Source organism: Erigeron canadensis, chromosome 1, assembly GCF_010389155.1.
Source record: "Erigeron canadensis isolate Cc75 chromosome 1, C_canadensis_v1, whole genome shotgun sequence".
In the NCBI taxonomy this organism is placed as follows: Eukaryota; Viridiplantae; Streptophyta; class Magnoliopsida; order Asterales; family Asteraceae; genus Erigeron; species Erigeron canadensis.
Window position 1 is genome coordinate 54940115 of NC_057761.1, and position 24863 is coordinate 54964977.

Here is a 24863-nt window from a genome sequence, read left to right on the forward strand (position 1 = left end):
TGGTTTATATTTTCAAAATACTTTGTGTTTCATTCTAAGTATAAGTGAAACTTTTGCAATTTAGTATTACTAAAAGCTTTTATATATGAACGTCAAAACTATGATAACCGTTTAACCGGATCAAAGAAAACCGGTTAATTGGTTTTGGTTGGTTTGGTTTAGCATAACAATTTGGATGGATTGGTTTGAAAAAATGTTAAACCGTATACATTGGTTTGGTTGAGATTTTTAACAAAAACCGACTAAACCGGACTACGCATTTCCCTAGACTTGAGTCATGAGAAAAGTATCGATAATTCGATATCATGTACTCATGTTCGAATACCATAATCATTCCTTCAAAATTAACATTTTTGTAAAACTTTATGTCTGTTGAGTTGTTATGTAATGTAGTTTTTAAAACCATCATCAATAATTCTTCTAACGCAATAATTTTTTCATTTCTTTCATCAATTATGACTTTATGCGTACACACACGCATCTATATGCGCGCACACATCCACACACGTATACACACATCTCACTAAGACTCACCGGCCTCTTTCATCCCTTACTCGTCGGTCAACTGAACACCATTAAAATTGAAGACCTAATGCCAACAATGTCACAACTGTCAAATCTCTTCATATTCAATCAAAGAGGATTATTGCCGCATTATAAATTTTCAAAACTAAAAGTGACGCAGACAAAAATTTAAGATAAATAATTGATTCCGTTGATTAAAAGAATACATAAAAACAATTCTTCTAAAATTCGTTGATTGTAAAAGAATACCGAAATTTAAATATTTTCACACAAATACACACATGTGTAGGGAAAAATGAAATTTTGATTTATGATAAACTGATCATTTTCTCTTGTCCAGATACATATAAATAGAGCTGCAAATTTCAAATGGGCCTAAAAACATAAGTGGGCCAAAAGTTATAATAAAAAGAAAATCCAAAAAACCCGAAAAAACATATAAAAGGATCCATAACTCCTAGAAAACAGCGTTTCGACTGGTCATACGCCAAAGTCGGAGCTCTGTAGCAAAAGTTTTGGCCGTTTTAGTGAAGTCCTCTTTTTGTCTTGTTCTTCTAAGTACAAAATGGTCTGATCCTCAATACTTGGATCTGGACCTGCATCAAAAAGACTCATACCAATATACCTTTGGCTTTGTGTATGTGTTAATTACTAAAAGGCTCTAGTGTATTTCGAAACTAAAAGGCTCTTAGTTATACTCATAGTTGTCAACTCGTTGTTTTCGACTCGACTCGAAATCCTAATTTTTGACTCGTGACTCGAAACGTGACTCGAATCGTAAGAGTCAGGATATTTGATAATCTATATTTTATTGTAGAAAAATAGTATTATATTTATATATTAAGTTAAAAATAAGTTTATAAATATAAAAATTTTTATAAATAATAAATTATTTTGTGACTCGTGACTCGACTCGTGACTCGGAACACGACTCGGACCGACTTGCACCACACAAAACGATTCATGTTACGAGTCTGGACCAAATACGAGTCATCCACCGAGTCGCCTTGTTTTTACTTCATTTTGACTCGACTCGTACGAGTCGACTTGTGACTCGTACGAGTTTAACAACTATGGTTATACTCATTTTTGGACTATTAATTTTCGTAATAAATCAAAGTTACGAATTCCAGAAAGATACAATTACATATTACCAATACGTTGTATAAAAAATACTAACACGACGATAGAACATATATGATGGTAGACATTAGACGATCACACAATTCCATATTAGCTTGTAAAATTTTCTTTGTAAACATAAGTTTCTCTTTCTTTTCTTTTTTTTTTTTTTCCTTAATTTTTAATATATATTTTTTTGTGTGTATATCTAACTATCATGAATACATTGGACTTGGAGACATGATTGCTAAAATTAAAACCAAAGTTCTACAGAAGCAAATTAATTACCCGAAAGTCTATTCGATAGAGAAGACCTTTGTTTCTAGTTGATAAGCTTTAGTAAAGAAATTAGGCCAACAAAAATAGGTTGACATAATGCTACTCAATGTTGAAGCCCCAATAAGCATGTTCATGACCACTATTTGAAGTTGAATGGCTTCTACCGGTGAAGCTCCCCCCATTATAAGTCCGGTCATTGCACCCGGAAGTGATATGAGGCCTACGGTTTTTGTGTTGTCAATAACCGGCGAGAGTGCGATTACTAATGACCGCTTTACTTGATAGAGTGTAGCTTGACGGGGTGTCGCACCAAGAGCCAAGGCCGTTTCCACCTTCATAAAAAAACACATTGTGTCACATAACATCTAAATGTTAAAAAACTCTACCAAACTAAAAGATGTATGTATTGCACGTGACACCTTCTATAAACAAACTTCGGTAAAAGTACTTTCAACGGCATACAATAAGAATTATAAAAACATAGTTAAAAGGCTTACCAAATTCATTTGAGTCCTGATATCATCCCGTAGTCTTTTCATTGTAACTCCGGTGACAGTCATGGAATTCCCAACCATCATTCCGGCAACCGGGATTATGTATTGAGGAGTGAAGGGAAAAACATTTAGCAATACAAGTAGCATCATCGTGATGGCCGTACCAACCAAAATAGACATCCCGGCTATGTATTTCCCATGAGGTACATGTTTGGCCCGTTGCCCTGCCGTGTACCCTGCAATCGAAACCTAACATTGACAAAGTTGTCAACAAAACAAATTACATAGCTTTTGTTTAATTTCCATCCCACCGTTCTTGATTTATGTTGATCAAAAGATCTTGTTATATTAATATTCGTTACAATATTTCATTATTATTTTTATATAAAAAATTTAATAATTGCAATAGGTAAATATATATATCTATAAGAATGGGTCGAATAGAAGAAGAAACTAATTAATCACGTACGTACCATAAAGAGATAAGCAAGAATGATCCACCAGCCATTATTTTGGTTGAAAATGAATTGAAGGACAAACCCAATAACAGAGAGCTGAAGGAAAGCTCTAACAATGGCGTAAATCATCTCGCCTTCTAGTTTAAGCTTTTGAAAATATGATAAAGCCGCCGCGAGCAACACCACTGCTGTGGCGGCTGCCGGCTTCACCATCCCCTTCAAGAACTCTGACAGCCACTCCCACTCCATAATTAATTGAATTTTGTTCTTCAATTCCTTTTTTAGTTATGTGTCCACATGTCACACACACAGTCACACATATACTAGACAGAATTGATTTGGTCTTTATAAGTGGTCATTTACATCAGCAAGTGCAAGTAGCTATCTGTTCTTCAGTTAAACCTCGTTTTTTATCGGATTTTTTTTTTTTAAAGGTATTCGATATAGGGGACACCTCACCATATATTATTGGTGAAACCTCGTACATACCCTAAACTATGAGATGTAGACCATTAGCCGTTACAGATGACTCAAAAGAAAAACCCACATGACATGTCACTCTAGAGAATCGAACCCATGACCTAAGATAAAACTAGAGATGACTCTAGCCGGTTGATCTAGCGTTCATTTGCATATATAATGTTGTATCACGAAGAGGGGGAAAAAGTATTGCTTACACAACATTTGCATATATAATTAATATATGTACTACACTTATATATTATGCATTGTGAAATGTATAGTATACAATAAAAATTACGTATCGCAATAAATAAATCAAAATTGTGGTATTTTATTTTAATTACCATGTAATTTTACATGGCGATAACTATCGGGTAATAGCCCAGTGGTCACCAGTTGTCACTTTCCAGGGGAACCGAGTCTTGCCAAATGCAAACTTGAGATAATCAGAAGATAATTAAGTAGTTGAGATTCACCTAGACACTAACCTGGCTGGGAAATTAGCAGGTACCAAATTGTACATAGGATCAGGGAGTTTTCACCCAATTACCTTTTTTTAATTTTAGAGGGTGACATACATACACTTCATTGTTTAGTCGTTAATTACAATAGTTCTTACAAAACTTTACTATTATAAAAGAAAGAAACTGTTCAATGTCGTTTTTCAGGAGTTTTGAGTCTCGGTATTTCGATGGTGTATGAGGGAGATTTGACATATATATAAACTTTAATTTACTATTTTATATATATGCCAACTTATTTATTTACCTATTGTAAACTATGTAGATATACTAGCTAGAAGTGAACCCGTGTAATGCACAGTGATGAACATTTTTTACAAAAATTTAAAATTGCAATCTATATAAAATTCATAAAACTTTATTAGTTCCTTCAAAACGGTAGTGGGACTTCTAACGTCAGTCATGCGTTCGGATTGACTGGTGTAGTTGTTAGCCGGCTTTAGTGAACATCAGTTCTAGATTGCCCTCTAATTGGTATATAATCACATTAAAAATAACAACTGACATAGAAATTAAATGATACTAAATAATAAAATATATATATAAAATACTTAAAATTTTTAAAAATTACGACACCCTCTAATTGGTCAAAAGTGAGATGATATTATCTTCCAAAGATTTTTATACTTGATTAATTGGTTTTTATTGTTCAAAAGTTGCAAAATACTGATTATATAAATCTTTACCAAAAAAAAAGTTCTTATATTAATTAAATAACCGATCCATTATCGTACTTATCAAAATGAAAAAAGATAAATCACATAGCATTATTATGGTGAAAAAGACATGAGATTAGATTTGAATTACAGGGCTTCAGTCTTATATTGTTATTCTTTTATCATCACTAGGCTAACACCATGAGACCTAATTATTTTTATATAATTAAAAACTTAATAATGGATCCTTGACAAAACCTGTACTATTCGTGCGTCATGACAAAACTAGATTAATATTGTTAGGCTTAAAAATATAGATTTAGTGTTCTGCATGATAGGATTGATTAATTCTCATTTGATGCTATAAATTAGAAATTAAAGTAGTAAAACCAAAAAGCAATTTGAGATTTTTAAAAAAGAAAATGATTAATCTTTCTAACTAAATAGTCAAAAAATTCTTCTAACCATGAGTTGATGGCATGTAAAAAAATCAGGCGGCAAGATTTGGAAATAAAATTAATGGATACCAAATTTCAACTTTTTATAGTTTTAAGAGAACTTTTAGGCTAGTTTTTAAAAGGATATATCATTTTCTTTTCAAAAATTGTTTAAATTAAGAGTTACCACCAATCTATTAACTACATCCAAGTTTAGGTTAAAAAAAAACCAAAAAAAAAAAAGAAAGGTTGAATCAAATAACTAATACATTTATCTTTAAAGATAGAAATAAAAAGTTTTATCTTCATGTTTTACAAGAGCAGATGTCCTATTCAATTTTAGTTAGAACCTGAATTCTTGTTTATATTTTTACACTCCATACACCGTCATAATATTAACCAAAAGTTGGTAAAAAAAAATGGCATAAGTTTAGATACGAATAAAATGCTACAAATTTAAACTTTATTTTTTTTTTTTATCAAATATTAATATTATATATTTTTTATTGAAAAATCAACTTAATAATCTTCATAATAACTAGATTACATGATAGATATATCCATTATTTTTTTTAATAGATTTTACTAGATGTATAATTAATTTATTATAAAAGTATTAAGCCGATATTTTTAAAAAGTATATTATTTTCTTATCTTTTTTACAACTCAGAAATGAAGTTATATAATACTCGATCTTTTTGGAATGTAGGAAAACCCACAACGGATGTGGCAAGGCATTACCAGGGAAGGGTTTATGAGATGATTTTACTGGTGAAGGGGAAATTAGAAAAGTGGGGCCAGATGTGCGTGAGTGAGTAATATATACGTTGGCCACGTCTTAATGCATAAAGTATGTTTGTCATTTTCCTATTTACGAAAGGCTCTTTGATGGGTATCATTTTCTTCTTTTTTTTTAATAATAAAAAGTTTTTATGCTGTCAACCGTCAAGTGTGATATTTTTCAATTTTTATACCGGGGTCTCTCCAATAAACATTTCAAAGGTAATGGAATGGGAAATAATAAATCCACAACAACTATTAATTAGTCATATACAATAAATGTATATGTTTTACTGTACAATTTACAACTGCGTAAAATAGAGATTGTTATGGATGATAAATAATTGTTGTACATATATCATTTTTCTTATGGAAAATAATGGGGGCTTTTATTTTTATTTTTTTCAAATACAATTTTTTAAAGTACAACGATAATAAGTGTAGATGTCGTGCTGGAGGCAGTCTCACTCTTAGTAGCCTTGGTTGGTTCGTGTGCGTTTGTATCACAATTTGATGCGGCAATCACTATCTATGGATGTTTAATTGGTAGGGATGACATATAGACCCGTACCCGATGGGTAAATTCGAAACCCGACATCTTTAAACCGGGTTATTTTTGTTTTCTTTTCGGGTCCGGGTTCGGAGATGGTTTTATATAAAAACCCGTATACCCGCCCTGTATACCTGAACCCGTATACCCGACCCATATATATTATATTACATAATAATAATAATAATAATAATAATAATAATAATAATAATAATAATAATAATAATATGTTTTATATAATAATTATAAGAGTAAATTACACTTTTCGTCCATGAAGTTAGCACGTTTTGCACTTTTTGTCCTTTAAGTGAAAAAATTACAATTTTGACCTTAAAGTTGGCAGATTTTTTCAATCATTGTCCCTCGCCAAACGGTGTTAAGTTTTAGCCGTTAAGTCTCACACGTGCAAAACGCGTGAGGGACTGAAAGTGAAAAAATCTACAAGTTCAGGGACGAAAACTGAAATTTACTTTATCTTCACCGGCTGAGTGGCCAAAAAATTCGCCGAACAACTTAAAATGCTGATATCTCACTCGTTTCTTCGAATTAGACCACGAAACCATCACCAAACTTCTCAAAATTAATTTCCGCACGAATTTTAACAAAAAAAATTCAGATTCAACACTTGTCAAAAAACTCAAAATCTCGCCGGAAAGTGTTGTAATGACATCTGCCAATGGAATCCCTTATCATAAAACATGCTTTCGATGCGGCCAATGCAATGGAAAACTCGTGGTATGTATTTTCCTATTATCAATATTTCCGAGTTTTAGTTTTGCTCCATTTTTTACATGCATTATAAACCAAATTGTAAACATGATCTGACATTTTGTGAACCGTACGCGAGAAACACAAAAAAGTAGTTTTGTTTGTAATGATAAATAAAACCACCTTTTAACAATCTGAAGATCATATTGGGTTATATATAGGTGATTAGGATTCTTACAAGGGGTTGTATCTATTAATTATTTGATCAATTACGTACACAAATTGGTTGGACTCGAAGAAGATCAACTATATTTCAATACAAAGTAGACGAAAAACCAACAATGTATTCGATTTATTTGGTTTATATTTTGCACAGTAGCTTTTAGTTGGTCTTGGTCATTTTTGTCTAAAACCATGTTTCAATTCTTGAGTTAAAACCACATACAACTAGTCCTTTAAAAAAAAAGTAATAATAATAAATAAATAATTTAGATGAATACCATAATTAAAGAAAGTCCTTTACTTTTCACAGAGGTTTATTAATTATATATATGTTTATGTGTTATATTATATTCTATAAACTCTAAATATATATGCATGTGTTATATATGTAGCTATTTTCAATTGGATGGATCACTGTAGCTACTTTCTTGGTTTTCCGGCGAGATTTTGAGTTTTCCAGAAAGGATTGAATCTGAAATCTTTTGGTTAGGATTCGTGCGGAAATTAATTTTGAGAAGTTTGGTGGTAGTTTCGTGGTTTAATTAAAAGAAATGAGTGAGATATCGGCATTTTAAGTTTTTCGACGAATTTTCCGGCCACTCTGATGAGCGTCCATATTGTGATTATTTCCTATATGTTTATGTCGTGTTTTGATGACTAAATGAGTTAAGAAATGTGAACTTTTGGTACTTAATTGGATGACATGTTATGATAGGTTCACAAGGCGTGCAAGTGAAAGCAAACGTCTCTACTCAACTTAACACGAAGCCACAAGACATTTGGACGAAGACTAGCAAGCGGAACATGAAGAATTTGAGGTCGACGTGAAGCATACGGCCATGTGTTAGTATTTTGAGCATAACTTCTTCATACGAACTCCGTTTCTGACGTGTAAGCTATCCACGGAAAGGCAAGAGGAAGATCTACAACTTTCATGTTGATGTCCAATACCATAGCCGCTCATATAAAGCTCTAGCGCCACTGGAAGTCATCCTGATGCCCACCAGCGGAGCTGGGAGCCAGCCAGCGCCGCTGGGACTTCACAAGCACCGCTGGGAAGGTCGGCCAGGTCTAGGATTTTCCCGAAAACCTATAAATACCCCCCTAAACCCTAAGATCCGTAGCTCACTTCTTCCAGCCGACTTTGGGGGCCGTTCTAGGGTATTTTCATCATATCTAAACCCTCGTAACACCTCCATATCATCCGAAAAATCAAGCATCAATTATTCAAACAACAATCAATTCAACACAACCGCATTCAATAATTTGGAGAACTCATCAACTAAGAGTGTGTTCGGTGGTGGCGCATGCAGAAGTCACCACAGCAACCTTGACCAACAGTAATCCGGCATCATCCGTTATTCACCTCTTTAGTTTGATCTCTCTCTTTATTGTTCCGTACTTTTATTATTGTTATTAGGTAACTATTGCAAGACTATTTGTTTGACAATTATCTTTATGGATTTATTTATGATTGTTAGGTTTATTTGTCTTGTCATGAGTAGCTAAGTAGTTTTGCATCTGTTTGGATAATGTGATCATGTCGTGATAGTTTTATATATTAGATTGTCGAACCGTTTCTATGCTTGTCGCAAATCCATGGTTATTGAGTCAGACAAATGTTATTAGTTTTCATATACAAACCTATTTTATTGACTTGGTTAGGTCGACCTTGCGCTGAGGCCTTAGGGTCATTTAATTTGGTTTGCGAAACATTAATCGGTCTATAATTAATGTGGTCTCTTGACTTGTAACCGAGCGGGAGATGGTTAGTTAATAATTTGACTCAACTGAACATGTGTTTTACTAGGTTAATCTAGTTGATTCGGCGAACGAAAACCGGATCCGGGTGACTAGGGTAATCAGTGTCAAGTGACTTTTTAAAAAAAACTAAAAGAATCTTGACTTACATAAAAGATTAAGTCATAGTAACAAAACTCAGGTCTTAATGCATAGCAATGAATCTAACGAGAATCTGTTTATAGTGTAGTGTGAGTCTAACGACAACACTACTAAGTAGTCTGGTGAATCTAACGAGAATCCTTACGTGAGAAGAGTTGTTCAACATATCTAAACTGTTTTCTAAATGATCATGGCATGTGAATTGTTCCAAATAGATGCAATGTTTTAATTATTATCATTTTGCTAAATCAATCAATTTATGTTTTTATTATTTTAGTTTTATTTAAATCGTGACAAACCCCCAAAATCCTAAGATTACACCTAGCTTAGTTCTTAGACATAGTCCCCGCGAACGATCCTGGTCTTACCTATTTACTATACTATGAGCGAACAGGTCCACTGCCCGTGAGTGAGTGTGGTAGAGAAGTTAACCTTGTACTTTCTAAATTGAAAACTTCTTGCACATCACACTCAACCGGAGATTTCGTCCCTGAACTTGTAGATTTTTGCACTTTCAGTCCCTCACGTGTTTTGCACGCGTGGGACTTAACGGCTGAAACTTAACACCGTTTGGCGAGAGACGATGATTGAAAAAATCTGTCAACTTTAAGGTCAAAATTGTAATTTTTTCACTTAAGGAACGAAAAGTGCAAAACGTGTCAACTTCAGAGACGAAAAGTATAATTTACTCTAATAATAATAATAATAACAATAACAATAATAATATAAATAATAATAATTGAATCTTAGATAGTACCATTGTCTTTTTTAAATCGCTTGCTAGACCAATAGTCAGATACATCGTATAACCTCCAAAGCTTCTGACTTGTTTGTATGTCAAATTTCTTGTTTTTTCACAGTAATAAATCATCACTAACTCATTTCTAAATACACCCAAAAATATGAACTACACAAATGTATACACAAATATGAAATTTAACCTAATAACAAAAAAGAAATTACATAAATATTTTAGTAACTAAAGAGATATAAAAACAATAATAATGGTAACGGATCCTTGATTACCCGTGAGGAAACCGTTACCCGACGGTTAGTAACTAAACGAGGACCCGTCAAGTTTCGGTCCAGGTATGGGATGAGGATTTTTAATCGGGTTTGAGTTCAGGATTAGCTTAACCCGGAACAGATACCCGGTCTGATGCCATCTTTATTAATTGGTAGTCTTCACTCATTTGAATAATAAAACTTTGCACGTACAAGATACACCAACTATGTGAGGAAGATGATAATTGATAAGGGTCCCAAGCAGCAATCCTTGATAATTGAGATCACGATTCTTAATCATGTCAAGAAATACTTAATAATGGAAGTGCTGTTAAATATAAATTTTGATTAATGAAAGCGATAAATTTGTCATAATAAACGATTATTCTAATTCTAATTCTATGGGTGTCATCATAACATACTAGCCTGGTACCTGTGCAATGCGGTGGTGGTCATGACGGCGACGGTGTGGTGGCAGAGACTACGTCGACTGGTGTAAGTTATTGATGTAAATATAATTGATATAAAAGGTTAATTAAGATACTTTACAAGATAGATGATTGATTGTGTAATTTACGCATTATTGTTAAGGGCCAAAAAATAAAAAGAATTAATAAGGGTATTTTGGGTATAAAAATTATTGAATTACGTAAAGTTTTAAAATAGAATAAGCTCTTTGTTTTATAAGATGTTATATATTAGATAAAAGACTGCAATTTATTATTTTACAATCAACTTTTTCTTTTTAAGCTGGTAAAAAGAATTATCGCGACAACATGCTGGCTAATTAGCCCAACCATAGGTTTAAACATTTTTGTTTGTGATAGATAATAAATTGAGTGTGGTTTAAATATGTTTTTATTTAAAAATATTATATATTTAAAGTCAAAGTCAAGAAAAATAAACTTTTAAAAATCAAAACAAGACATTTGAAATTAGACGGAGAGAGTATTATTTTTGTCTCTTTGTAAGGTACGTATTGTTAATTGGTGCCAAAATGTTATCTTTGGGAGGTTGTATTTACAAGCTTAATTAAGTGTGACCACAAAATGCTACTGCTTGATTGTCTATAACATACGCTTTGGTATTGTTTAAGTTGTTCTGGTGTAAGTTTTATATTGCAATAACAAAGTCAAATTCAAAGTGTCATGTGTATGGTACTAACGTTTAGATGTCTAATTTGGTTAGCTCATCATGTTTATTCAACTGCCTAATAAGATAAGATTTTGGGTATCTTTAGCAAAAAGGTTTAAATTGGGACAAAGGTTTTGATCTTATGGCGCTTTGGCCTCAATTCACCATCATCCAAAGATCCGCCGCAGATAATGAGCATATGTTTTTGGGTATCATCTTATAGAGTTAAACGGATTCGAACAACCAACCTAGTTGTAGCAAAGTGTTAACATTTGTGTTGAGAAGACCAGTGGTAATTAAGTATGTCCTACTTAGATTTGAGTGTGACCTGACCACAAAGCAATATGAAGTTAACTTCTATTGTGACGACAAACTAAAAATGATATTAAAAAAACAAAAGCAAAAGATAAAAACCTACTTATATTTACGTTTTTAAAAAATTATTTACAGGTGATTCAAATGTATAATACATACAAAAACTTTGATTATAAGATCAAGTATTCAAGTGCTTATCCCACTTATATTGGATGTAGCTTTTTTTTTGGAATCTGATGCTTTAATCGAAACTTTACACGCAAAATGATATGGATACAAAGTTGTAAAAGATTCTAGTTTGGTCAGATATAGTAGTGATTGCTCGGTTGAATAATGAGATGTCAAACATCTCTTACTCTTATGATTTTCCATATATCTATTTCAGTTAATCAGTTATTATATCAGTAACTAACATCACATCACATAATCAAGGGTAAGAAATTGCGATCAAGACTTTGTTGAGCCAACCTAAAACAGATAAAACAGATTGAGATGTTCTATAGTTAAGGTAATTAAAGATGATAAACGATGTGATATGTATTATGTGAAAAAATAAAAAGTGATGAATCAGTTATTTCGTCTTAAAACTTAAGCTCAGTGGTTATTAGGAAGTGAGATAGAGCCCCAAGATGTGTATACATCACGGGTTCGAGTTTTGCAAGGAGGGGATTTTACCCAATAATTTGGATTTCCTCCTGAAAAATATTTGGAAATGATCGTGTGGCTGCCACTGATTGCAAAAGGTGGTGTCGTGAGTACAAGCCCAATATGGACCGTGTGGCTGCCACTGAAATCTCAATATGGACCGGCCTATATATAGTACAAGCCCAATGATTATGGAAACCCAGAATTGAAGCAACACGAAAAATTCCATAGATCTGATATTTCTTTTTGACTTTTTGGCATCAATGTCAGTTTTGCTATATTTCTGTCCAGTAGTCCTGTAAAATATACATCGTTTTAAAAGGGGTCGGGCTATGTTCAACAGATATACACTAATACACATGTCACGTATATATTGTCACCAGGCCACTTTCCGTAATTAGTCGACTTTCATCCAATACAATTCCAATCTCTATATATAACTAAGGGGATAGATTTTACTTATGTGTAAATTTCTTTTCATGCCAACTAAGCTTTTTGCTTAGGTGTCATTATCTGATAATTTTAATATATTTTTTAGATGTATTGACATTTAAATTTATATTTTTTAGTGGCCATGTGTCACTTCATTTGCCACGTCATCATCTGTCTACATGGACATTTGTGTTTTTTTTTTTATCAATTTTAAATAACAAATAAAAAAGTCAAATACAAGATTAGAACTCATGACTTCTAACTTTTAATATTATGCACAAACCACTTGATATAACTTAATATTTGTCTATTTTTTGCAAACAAAGGTAGATATTCATTGAATATTAAAACTAATTAAAAGACATTGATAATATATTGTCGATCTTTGGTACTTATCTTTTTCTATTTTTCTTTGTATATAATTATCTTTGTACGTGTAATATAATTTACTTTATAATAATATATAAACCTAGATTATATTGATAATTACACTTAATATTTTACTAACCGATTATATTATCAATGTTAAATTAGATATTTGTTTTATCAATTTCATGCACATATTTTTGATATTTAAATCTATATTTGTAACTTATCTCTATATAACTAAGATTTTGTATTTTGATAACATTTTAGCACAAAAATATTTATATGCTTTAGACCGCGTTTTTTAATTAATTCAATGATAATTATCATTGTTTCAAATGAGATTGTTTATTATATTATATTTAACAAATATAGATCAGAAAAAAAGAATTTTATGATTTATAAATAATTATATTTCATTAATCATGCTTTAACATAATTGATATATATTACATATTTATAAATTATAATTGTATTATTTGCATCAGTAATAAATTAACTAATTTCATATATTATAATAAACTTTGAATAATAATGTAATGTTCAATTAATTTTAATTTATGTTTTCAGTCAGCCCCGCACAATGTACGAGTTTAATCTAGTTCTATATACATATACATGAGATCGAATAATGGCATAATGCATGTAATCAAAGCACATGGAGCTAGAAGACCGAAAATGTTTTCAAGAATCGATCAAAGTACAACAATATTGGGTATGCAACATTTTGATATTTAACATTAATTGTAATTATTGTTCAGCCTTTAAAAAAATAAATAAAGAACAACATTGTAATAGCATTAAAGCTTTATCATGCATGTAATTGTTCTTTTTTGTATTAATGTGCTCTATCATGTAATTATTTCCGGTCTTCTATAGCATTTTGTACAAAATTAAAAATCACACGGGACACCTTTAATTAATATCATTAAAGCTTTGACCATATTTAATGAGCATATGCTGTTTGCAAGAACATACCATATTGCATAGATATTTTAATCTTTGAACCTTAATTTCATTCAATAATCAAAATCTCCTTAACTTGATTCAAGTTAGAGTTTCAACTTGAAGAAATCCTCATCCTTAATATACGAGCTGATCATTTCTGAGACTTGCAGGCTAGCATCCTTACATAGAGATGTGCATAGATATTAAGAAGAAGAAAATGGAAGTAGAAATATTGACAGTACATAAAATCTTCGATTATATATGTAATACCTTTAGGTAATTTGCACGCATCAAAATGATCAATGTCTAGATGTTGGGCACCAGTTCATTGGTTAAACTAACTTGTTAAATTAGTAAACTGTTTTGACACTTTCAAATTTGAGTGACATCTTTGTTACATTTTTAAGACACTTCAATACATACGCATACATGCATATACATAAACACATCATTATCAATAATTAGAAACGTAGATAGGTTTGCTAGAACCATTATACCTAAAATTTCGACCGAAAATTCTTCCAACCACTCTAACCATAGAAAAAGTTATTTAGATTAATCAGTAGTATGGATAAATGACATAACTAATTTACATGCTTCATAACATATATAGACTGCCAGACTGGAGATATAATATCGAAGAATGCATTTACATAACTAATTTTAGTAAAAGGTGTATTTTTTTATTATAACATTCATGGATGAATTTTTAACATAGAAAATAAGCACAATTGTTTAATTAACGTACGTTAGTAAAAGTTTTTATAGTTGTAGTTAAGTTTTTTTGGTACATAACATTTTCTTTATACTTGTACCAAAAAAATTAAATTGATAATACAACAACAATATTATTTGTTCATATTTGTTTTTCAATGCTTTAAAAAAAAATATAAAAAGTTATAACCACTTGTTCATGCTTAAAAATGAGAATAGGTTCTTAACATGTAAAAGTGTGAAAAAAGGTGTGATGCATGAAAATTTTTTAAATTCTTTTTGACATATAAAAAGTGTAAAAATGTTTTTGAATTAAATGGTTCACATCCTGACTTCTGCAAATAAAGACCATGACTTGAATTCTTAAATTTTTTTAAGATGCAATAAGTTCAATTTATCATAACAACCTTTCTATCTTAGCTAAAAGTAAGCATTTTTTTACATCTTAATATTTCTCATACACTGTCGTATAAGATATTTGGGACGGGCATGTCCCATGAAAAATGGTATTGAAAGTTTCTCTTACTTTTCTTAAATTTTATAATAAAAATGTAAATGAATGATTTTTTTGGCAATGTAATTTTTGAATTTAGAATTATCTGTTTTGGGTTAGAGTTTCACTTTTTATGGGATAAATTAATAGTAATTTTGAGATTCTTTGAGTTTCATGATATTTGTGTGTTAGTCGGAATAAGATTTGCTTTTTCCTTGGTTATATAAAAGAATAAATTAACCTAAACAATACGATTTAAACAAACAATTCTTCCATCAAAACCAAAGCATGCATTGAGATAGTACTAAAAGGGAAGACACATAATTACATTACATCGTTCTTGAGATATTTATCCTCTTCATTTTTTTTCATATAAATTTTTATCTAGCTCCTTTTGTTTTTACTTCCAACCAATAAAGCAAAATAAAACAAGATTCTAAAAAAGAAGCCCAGGGCAATAGTGACCCAAAAGCAGCCCCATTTGTTAATATCGGTAACACCTTCTTGCTTCAATATATCTCCAGCATTTGTTAAGCAAGTTGAGCTTGTTATACTCATACCAAGTGTTCGGCTCATGGTCTTCAAAAGCTGTATTTTCATGGCTTCTGGGATCGCACCTAATGGCGACTCATCGAATATTTGAATCCCTCTAACGAAACATTTTGTTGGATCATCAAATTCATTTTGCAACACACCTTGGTAAGGATACTTCACTAATGACATATAATGAAACCATAACCAATACGTAGGAATTCGATCTCTAGTGATGAAAAAACCGCTGAATAGAAGGAAGTAAGCAAGAACCGCGACAACCACGGTATAACCAAGCATCACGTGTGACACGACACCGGATAAGAAGGTCACGAACGAGCTCCCGACCCAAAAGGAGGCAAATATGAATGAAAGGAATGTGATGAACCCCATGGTGCCACCGGCTAGACCAACGGCCCAAAAGGTTATGCAAGCGAATACTAATGAGAGGAAGATTAATGAAGGGATTGTGATGATGGAATGTGATACAACATATGCAGAACGTCTATATGCATTGTATGCGGTTTCTCTCATGAAAATGTAACGTTCTTGGAGAAACATAGGGATTGCTTCTGCACATGTGTAGAACATTGTGGACATGGCGAAAGCGAAGAACCCTAATCGTTCTTGGATTCCACGTGGCGTGTTGTCAAGTTTCCAAAACATGGTTGCAAGAATAGTTCCTGTGACTATGATTGCACCTAGCCTGATGGCGTATAGTTCTGGTGATCGCCATGAGTTCAGCATTGAACGTTTGCCGATCACCAGAACATCAACCCAGAAAGGGTTTGCAAAAGTTGAAACAGATGATGATGAATTCGGATCCATGTTTGTTGCCCCAGAGACTAATTTGCCTCTAGATATACTTGCACTAATCGAATCTTTTAGTGACATTTTTGCTCCTTGAACCGAATTTGTTTCTTGTGCTTTGTTTCTTGTCATCCATGATTTGTTGAAATCGACTAGAGGTTTCGTTCCCGAACCAGATATCTCTTGCTCTCGGATGAAATCAAGAGCAAATTCGGTCCGGTCTTCATTTTCAGGTATAGGGTTCCCAAATTGTGCAAAAAAATCGGGTAGTCTAGATGGGGTGTCACTATACACCATTTGTCCTCTTGAAAGGAAGATTAGTTTGTCTAGCAAACTCATTAATCTATAACTAGGTTGGTGAATGGACATGATCACTATACTTCCACTTTGAGCAATTCGTTGCAACACTTTGACCACCATGAAGGCACTAGTCGAATCAAGTCCAGACGTCGGTTCATCAAGAAACAACACGATGGGGTCATGAATGATATCGATTCCAATAGAAACGCGCCGTCTTTCTCCACCAGAAACCCCTCTGTGGCCTTCATCTCCTATGATAGTTTTCTCGGCATTCCTTAGACCTAATTGATCGATTAATGCTTGAACTCTTGCTTTCTTTTTCATCTTTGAGAGGGTCCGTGGAAGCCTAAACTCCGCGGAAAACATTAAGGTTTCCTCAACGGTTAACATAGGAAACAATAGATCATCTTGCATGACATATGCCGAGATGACCTTAAGCATTTTCGACTCAAGAATCTCACCATTTAAGGTCACACTCCCTTTCAAGCTCCCTTTTGCGATCCGGTTAGCAAGAGCATCAATCAAGGTCGATTTCCCGGAGCCACTGGCACCAAGAACGGCCATGATCTCGCCTTCCTTGGCCTCACCGGATATATCATTCAACAAGACTTTAGTATTTGAAACCTCCACTTTATTACCACCAAGAGAATTAGAAAGTGAAATCTTTTTTGGTGTTTTCACACTATACGAAAGGTTATTAAAAGAAAGAACAAAAGGGTAGGCTTGAAGTGGTTCATGAGCTTCATGGCCCGAGTTTGGAGTTACGTTAGCATCTCCAACGAGCTGCATGAGCTCGCCGAGCGTTGGAGAGACATGGTGTTTGGGTCGCCGGGAAAGTTGTTGGAGCTCCATGCTTTTAGGCCCGGATCTTGGGCCTAAAAATGGGAGGTCACTTGCCATTGACATGGTGTCAAAAGACATATGAATATAATTAGGGTGTGAATATATATAATTAGCTAGGTTTGTTTCAAAGCCAAGGTTTTATTTTGTAGATTTTTTTTTGTTGTTGTTGTTGCAGGTGGTGAATTAATAAGAGTGAGTTGCACAGTGAGTTAGAAATGTTTTGAGGGATTTGGAGGTTGATATAAGAAAAGAAAATGTGCATAGAGTGGTTGGTTGCTTGAAGAGTTGAAATTAAATTGGTGAATCAAGAAAGCGAAAAGAGGTTGGTGATAGTTGGCAAGAAGATGTACTTACTAGCCCGACTACCATCTTTCAATATGTCACTAGCTAGCTAGCTTGGAGTATAATACTAGTAGCTAGCTAGTATCTATTTTATATATGTAGTTTCATAAAAAAAAATAAAAAAATTAAAGATTAAAAACGACACCAATATTGTTTAATTACTTATAAGCTATAACTGTTGATTAAGTATCTTATAACAAGAAATTAGTTAATTACTCACTCATCTCAATTTAAATATTTATATGTTTCAATAAGTGTACGTTATCCAAACTTGCAACAAAAAGGGAAAGAGCATCGTCACTTAAGAGTTAAGACCCAAATGATGAATTACCTAGATATTTATCAAGGAAACATATTGAACAAGTTGTGGGGAGTAGTCTTTCTCAAGATCTCAACTAATAAATGAGAGTATAAATCTGCAACCTATATATGATGAATACTTATGGCTAAATTGCATGTGCAAGCAAATTGCCTGAAATATATGTCTCAGCTCTTTCAGAAATTCGGTATTATCACTAATAAATGATTATATTAATATTCGAGTAATTGTACTAATTAAAGCACATCATATTTTGCCAAGAAGTATTACCAATGAAAAAGTAGTGATTGATCTTGGATTAAAACTTATTTAAAATCTATTAAACTAACTTGGGAGTACGTTGGAACAGAAATGTTAATTATGAGACGAGACGCAATATAAAGATAATTTACAAGTAGTAGGTGATCGTGCCGCTACCAATTTATATCTACCAAAATATACCCTAACAAATGCAGTTTTCACCAACTTAGGAATCTCGTACAACCGATGATTTTTTATCTTGATTAGTGCAGTTAAAAAACATCATTCACTTAAGTTGAATTATTTGTCATCGAAGACACGTACACTTGTACAAAAGATTACAAACATGAATTAATCGAACCAGATTGATAGCCCACAAATATTGTTTAACTAGATTTTAAACCCGTATCAAATACACGAGTTTTATAACATTATCAATATAATAATTAGTATATGAAATAAAAAATAATACTTGTACGTTAAAATATAAAACTATATTTTTTTTTTGAGATATTCAAATTTAGATACTGAATGCTAAATCATATCAAGGTTGGATGGTGTAACAAGGTTTTTTTTTATACAAACTCTTCTAGAGAAGCAATATCTTAACTTTGATTATACAATTGATCGAGTTCTCAATGATATCTTGCAAAAAAATATTTTTATTTTCGTTAGCCATGGTTCTTAAAAATAATAAAAGTAGCAGTTGACTTATTGGTTTTTAATGATTTCGTGTGTTATAATTTTATTTGTAGGGGTTCCGTTTATATATGAAGAATATGTATCCTTAATATAGTTTGATTCCAATTTTTAGGATTGCATTAAAGGTACATAAATAATATTGTACCTTATATATCAAAGTTCACCCTGAATTTAATAGTACCTTATTAATTAGACTTTAACTGTAAATCCTAGGGTAGCATTAACAAAACCAACTTTAAAATTACAGGTAGAATTAAACGGAAAAAATTTGCCTAATGAGACACGATCTATTAGAACTTTTTAGAGGTTTGATTTTTGTGGCCACTTTATGTGATTGTCAAGTGTCTCTAGTAGTTTCTGGCAATGATGACGTAAAAGAGTGAATACGGTGACATGCAACAGCTTTATTGCATGCCATGATAATATAGATGGTGATGTAGTACATTTTAGATTGGATGTTTTATTGATACTATGTCGTAAAATTAGTCTTATATTATGTAGTAGATATGTGATTAGTTGTGGCATCAATATGATTGCTTCCAAGTTTAAATAGGTTGATAATTCACAATGATCAATGTGGCATGCTCATCTTTATTAGTTTCGTGGAGAACAAAGAATGTCTCTCGAATCAAGTGTATATGACGGACTTGCACGACCTTTCCAAGCACCATGTATATATATATGCAATGTTGTCGATGATCAATTGACAAAAGGCTCGCTTAGGATATTAATTTGAATTGCGGCTCCAAGTCCTACTCCTTGCTTTGGAGCCAACGTACAGGTATGCATGAAGAAATAGCGTTGTCAAATGAAAACATGAAAAGAGTTTGATGCGTTATATTTTTATTAGAAAAGAAAATAAGGTGCTTGAATTATAAAGAAGATAGAGAACTTTTATATAGGGCAATTAATTAATATTATTCGAATTTTAGACTCAATAATCGTATAAACCAATCGTATTAATTAACATGTAATAGTTACTTTTCTACATGGTGACGTCAAAAGTAGCTCAACTAATTTATGCATTCATGCATGATTTCCTAGATCCTGCATAACTTACTAACTTAGACATATGAAGGAGAAATTTAGATCATCAACACATCATAATGGCATAACGATAAGTCGTCGATCAGCCAGTCCGCCCAAAAAAGTTTTCTTTGTGAACACTTGACCAACATGTACACTACGTTTCATATGAAACCCAATGCCGAGCATTTCTGTAGGTTTGATATCCATTTTTTAAAATGTTAATCCTATACAAACCAAACGATATTAATAGAAATGAAACTCATTTCTCATTCTCATTCATAGAAACCGAACACCCCCTTAAAACCTTGCTAAAGAAGCGTCAAGCGTCTATAAATTTCCTTATTTTATTGTGTAAAAGTATCACAAGCCTATCGTGTACGATTTACTTATAGTGTGTAATAAAAGCCAAACTTTTAGTAATGGTTACTTATAAAATGTACTAAAGCAATGACCAGATATTTCCTAATTTCTTATATGACACGTTTTCGTTTGTTCACGAAAACCATTCTTTTCAAACCCCTTAAAAAAAAGGTCAATCAACTATTATGCTGTATAATAAGTTGAATATTCGACCTAGCATCAGCCTTTATTTTACTTAAGATAACGTAATGTGGTATATCACTAAAGAAATGATTTTAAAATTGTATTTTTATTTCTTTGGTTATCTTACCAACAAAAGAAATGATTTCTGTATATTTTTCAAATCAATCTCTATTATTACCAAATAAAGAAATTTTTTGAATTTCTCAATTAATTTTCTTTTATTTTTCAAATTTTTTTCTCTGCTTTATTCATTTTTGTAATTTCTTCATACCAAACATGTCCTAAGCGATGGTTAAAGAAATAAACATTTAAACAAAGGGGGTAGTTAAGGATCAGAACCCTACAAAAGCATGCTAGAAATGAAGGTAAAATAGAGATGACATACGAGAAAAGTGAGAACAATCAATAAGAATGGCATTCCGGAATGAAGCAATGTATAACATAGCGCAGAATACAAAACCCAAACCCAACCACAATATAACATGCATAATCTGACATCATGAATTCGTTGCTGGACGTTATCATTGTACGCAACCACTAATTCCTTGAACCTACAAACCCTATCACCACAACTCAACCATTAATTGTAATGGAATAATACTTGTAACTTACCAACAAACGGACTTGCAATCAATTAGCAAAAACTCCTAGCCCAGGAACCAGCCATTACCTTGTGCACGACCTGATCACAGGATGGATATGACATGACAGACAGCTTTGCAACATAAACACTCCTATAATCAGGAAATATAAATAATCTTACAAGAACAAGAACCTGGAATTGTCGATAATTCACCGCAATACTAAAACTTCTATCTCTATGTATAAAGCCTATCAAAGTAGCTTGCATTCTGAAATGTAATACAATATCTATGAAGAACATACGACAACTGGACATCATGAACCCACATAACATGAACCAACCCAATTGAGTAAGCTATGAAGAACAATAGCTAGGGGTGTTTTGTTGTATGTAACTGTGACAACTGACAAGGAAGCTAAAAAGAAACGCTGTTGAAAAAAAATGAAGATGGAGAAATCAGTTAAAACCTAGAACTCCGCTGCTAATTCCATGCTTTATATATAATATACTCCCACTAGGCTATACCAGCTGCAGCAAGTATGTACATAAAATTCTAATAAATGCTTTGATAGAATATTCCAACCCTCCATGATTTATCTGGGCTTGTGACCGGCTGAGTTAATCCTTGTATAACCCATTAAAAGATGCCACATAAATCAAGCACATGCATAAAGATCAACTTATTCTAAGCTGCCACCGGACCACATTATCCATGACTGACATTATGCGAAATTGACCATTTGACCCATAACCAATCAGAACAAATGAAAGCCACAACCAGGTCTACTCAAAAACGGACCACCAACATGAAACCAAACATCAGCAGCCACTCATAAAAGGCTGAAAAAACTAGAACCGGCAAATTAAACAATACCTACAAAAATAGAACTTCTAGTTCAATTCTTACATATCACTAACAGAATAATAGTTTTTGTGTCTAGCAGACATGGATAATCCTTTAAGTGTCTTGATGCTCATCTCTGGCTTAAACGCTGACACACTAGTTTAGATATAACTTTCAAATAAAAAGTGAGCATAAGATACTACCAGCAATAGGCCCTGAAAGATGGTCTGCCATTAAAGGCCTTATAGATCAAATAAACTATCAACTAGATCTCACTCAGCCATGGAACCAATTGACATAAGGCCAAATCACAGTTTCTTAAACCTATAAACCAGCTCGACCAAGACGTCAAAAAAAAATTGCAAATCAAGATGCAACTAAAACATGGCTAGTCCCCCTCCGGGGGATTTCTTAGATGTTGAAGATAGAAGTGAAGAACCTGGAAGCTATCCTTGCATCAGTACACATAGATCAACAGAATCTAAACTAATATAATGAAGACATGATCAGTCTACAGAAAGTAGCAAAGCGAAATAGTGACAATCAACCAGGTAGGTTACACTCGGAAACAATCACTCGATCACCATGGAAAACGAACTGAACCACAAATTTATAATGAAATGCCAATATTGTGCACAAAAGAGCAGTACCAGCAACCAGAGGCGATGGAGCTAGTGGTCTGCTCCCTCCCAGCACCATGAAATGAAGAGCATGAACAAGCTACAACAAAAGAAAACAAAAAAAAAACAAGTAGCACTTCTTACTCCTCAGCAACATGAGAGAAGAACACCATAAGGTATTCCTACCATAACCATGTCATGAACTCTTTCGAAAACAATCTGATAGTGAACAAAATTTACCATTAAGGATAGCTATCAACCTAAAACCGATTGTTGAACACACCTACAAACAAGAGAGCAATTCATCATGCAAAGCTAATAATACACAAAAATAACAAAAAACAGAGGATAAAATAAACAGCAATGGAGAAGATATGACAAGTACCAATAATCTGTCTACAAGAAGAACCAATCATATTTCAGTTCTATCTGAATACAGGTCACCAAAAATGTCTCAACGCACATCTCAACCATGCAAAAAGATGACAAAACAAGAAAAACAAATAAAACATAGATGTAATATTCAAGACCGCGACAAATAATATAAAACTGTAAGAGAGAGAAGAGACAAACACAGAAACTAGGATTCCATCCCTTAAAACATGTATTCCATAGACATGTTAGCACAAACTCGTTAGCAACCAAAGAAAAAAAAAGTAAGGTGGCTGGGAGATATAGCAAAGGATACCTACATGCGCCTTGTGGAGCTACAAAGACACAGTCACACAGTCTATCATCATTTAAATACCTATACCAGTGAATTACAAGTTATTATAATACATGTCCATTTACCAGAAAAATAAAATACCTAAATGTTCTATATACATAAAAATTAAAATAAAATATATAACAAAAACTTTATAAAAAAAAAGTAAAAACTGTAGAGACAAACTATACAGCAACGAAACAGCTGAGGTCTTCCCCGACATATTGTCTTGCTTTTGTTATATATGTAATTCTGTATACACATATAACAAAACAAATCAGAAGATCCTTATGCCTTCAAGGTATAAACCAGTAAAATAAACGGTATTGTCGATTTCATGGAAGACATATCTATCCAACAAAGAAAATCCTAATCACCACTATTCGCTCTGAAACCTACACAAAAAAACTTACCACAATAGACAAGTGCAGTTGAAGAACTAATGATTCTTGAATACATGAAGGCATAACACAGGTTTACATAAGTTGTTAGGACTTAAATTATTCTCTACAACCTATCACGAAGACCAAAATCTTAAACAATTCAACCTGTCCACGATTGAAAAGAGCTCGTTGTATTATAACAGAGAGCGGCTAATGTTATAGCTGTCTAAAGTCAAACTAGTGTGTACACAATTCTCATATTGAAAAATATACTGTTTAAAACTCAAGCGTCAAAGCCATTCAGAATTTATCAGCAGAAAAACTAACACAACCTTACCACTACAAGATAAAAAGCAAAGGACCATTACGACTGTAAGTAGAAGAATGCATACTCGTAGAAGACGGGAACTAACCAGCATATGCAACAGATCAAGGTAAATCAAAATGTTGCAATAGCAAATCATACATGAAAAAGAGATCACTGGGCGGGTGAGATCATACAGCTATTCAGGCATTTGAATATTGAGAAACCATAAACACTTGATTGGATGTGATATGATAATTTCCTGGAATTTGTAAACTCTTGGGCATAAAACCCGCAAAAAGTTATATTGATTTATCAATCAAAATACAAAGGAACCTGACATATATAATCTTGGTTTCCATAAATGTTTCAACATAAAAAAACCGTAATCCGTTGAACCATTCTTTAAGATTCGGGTGGCCATATTCATAGAGTCTGAATAAAATATAGGTACATAATGCTAAATCACAGTTCCTCGAACCTATAAACCAACTCAACCAAGAGGTAAAAAAAATTGCATATCAATATGCAATTAAAACCTGGCACCTCCCTCTGGGGATTTCTTAGATATAGAAGATAAGAGAGAAGAACCTGGA

The 24863-nt window shown here is 32.7% G+C and overlaps 2 protein-coding genes and 1 long non-coding RNA gene across 5 annotated transcripts; all 3 read right to left on the minus strand.

The window, feature by feature from the left end:
• Positions 1-811: 811 nt before the first annotated feature.
• LOC122610695 (protein ALUMINUM SENSITIVE 3) lies at positions 812-3197 on the minus strand. Of its 2 annotated transcripts, XM_043783666.1 has the most exons (4): positions 2894-3197; positions 2424-2669; positions 1936-2258; positions 812-1121 (listed from the first exon to the last, which is right to left on the minus strand). In XM_043783666.1, exons 1-3 carry the CDS (start codon positions 3125-3127, stop codon positions 1944-1946), a joined length of 795 nt encoding a protein of 264 aa, XP_043639601.1. In that variant the 5' UTR covers positions 3128-3197; the 3' UTR covers positions 812-1121; positions 1936-1943. The 2 variants fall into 2 exon arrangements, with proteins under 2 accessions (XP_043639601.1, XP_043639599.1); XM_043783664.1 differs by lacking the exon at positions 812-1121 and having other exon boundaries at positions 1880-2258.
• Positions 3198-15438: 12241 nt separating this feature from the next.
• LOC122581511 (ABC transporter G family member 20-like) lies at positions 15439-17866 on the minus strand. Its single transcript, XM_043753746.1, has one exon. The coding sequence runs from the start codon at positions 17728-17730 to the stop codon at positions 15553-15555; it is 2178 nt and encodes a 725-aa protein (XP_043609681.1). The 5' UTR covers positions 17731-17866; the 3' UTR covers positions 15439-15552.
• A 3312-nt stretch (positions 17867-21178) lies between these two features.
• LOC122583751 lies at positions 21179-23152 on the minus strand. 2 transcript variants are annotated; one of them, XR_006321323.1, is made up of 3 exons: positions 23115-23152; positions 22905-22974; positions 21179-21678 (listed from the first exon to the last, which is right to left on the minus strand). It is a non-coding gene; the product is annotated as an uncharacterized LOC122583751 (long non-coding RNA). The 2 variants fall into 2 exon arrangements; XR_006321322.1 differs by having other exon boundaries at positions 21179-22974.
• Between the last annotated feature and the right edge of the window lie 1711 nt (positions 23153-24863).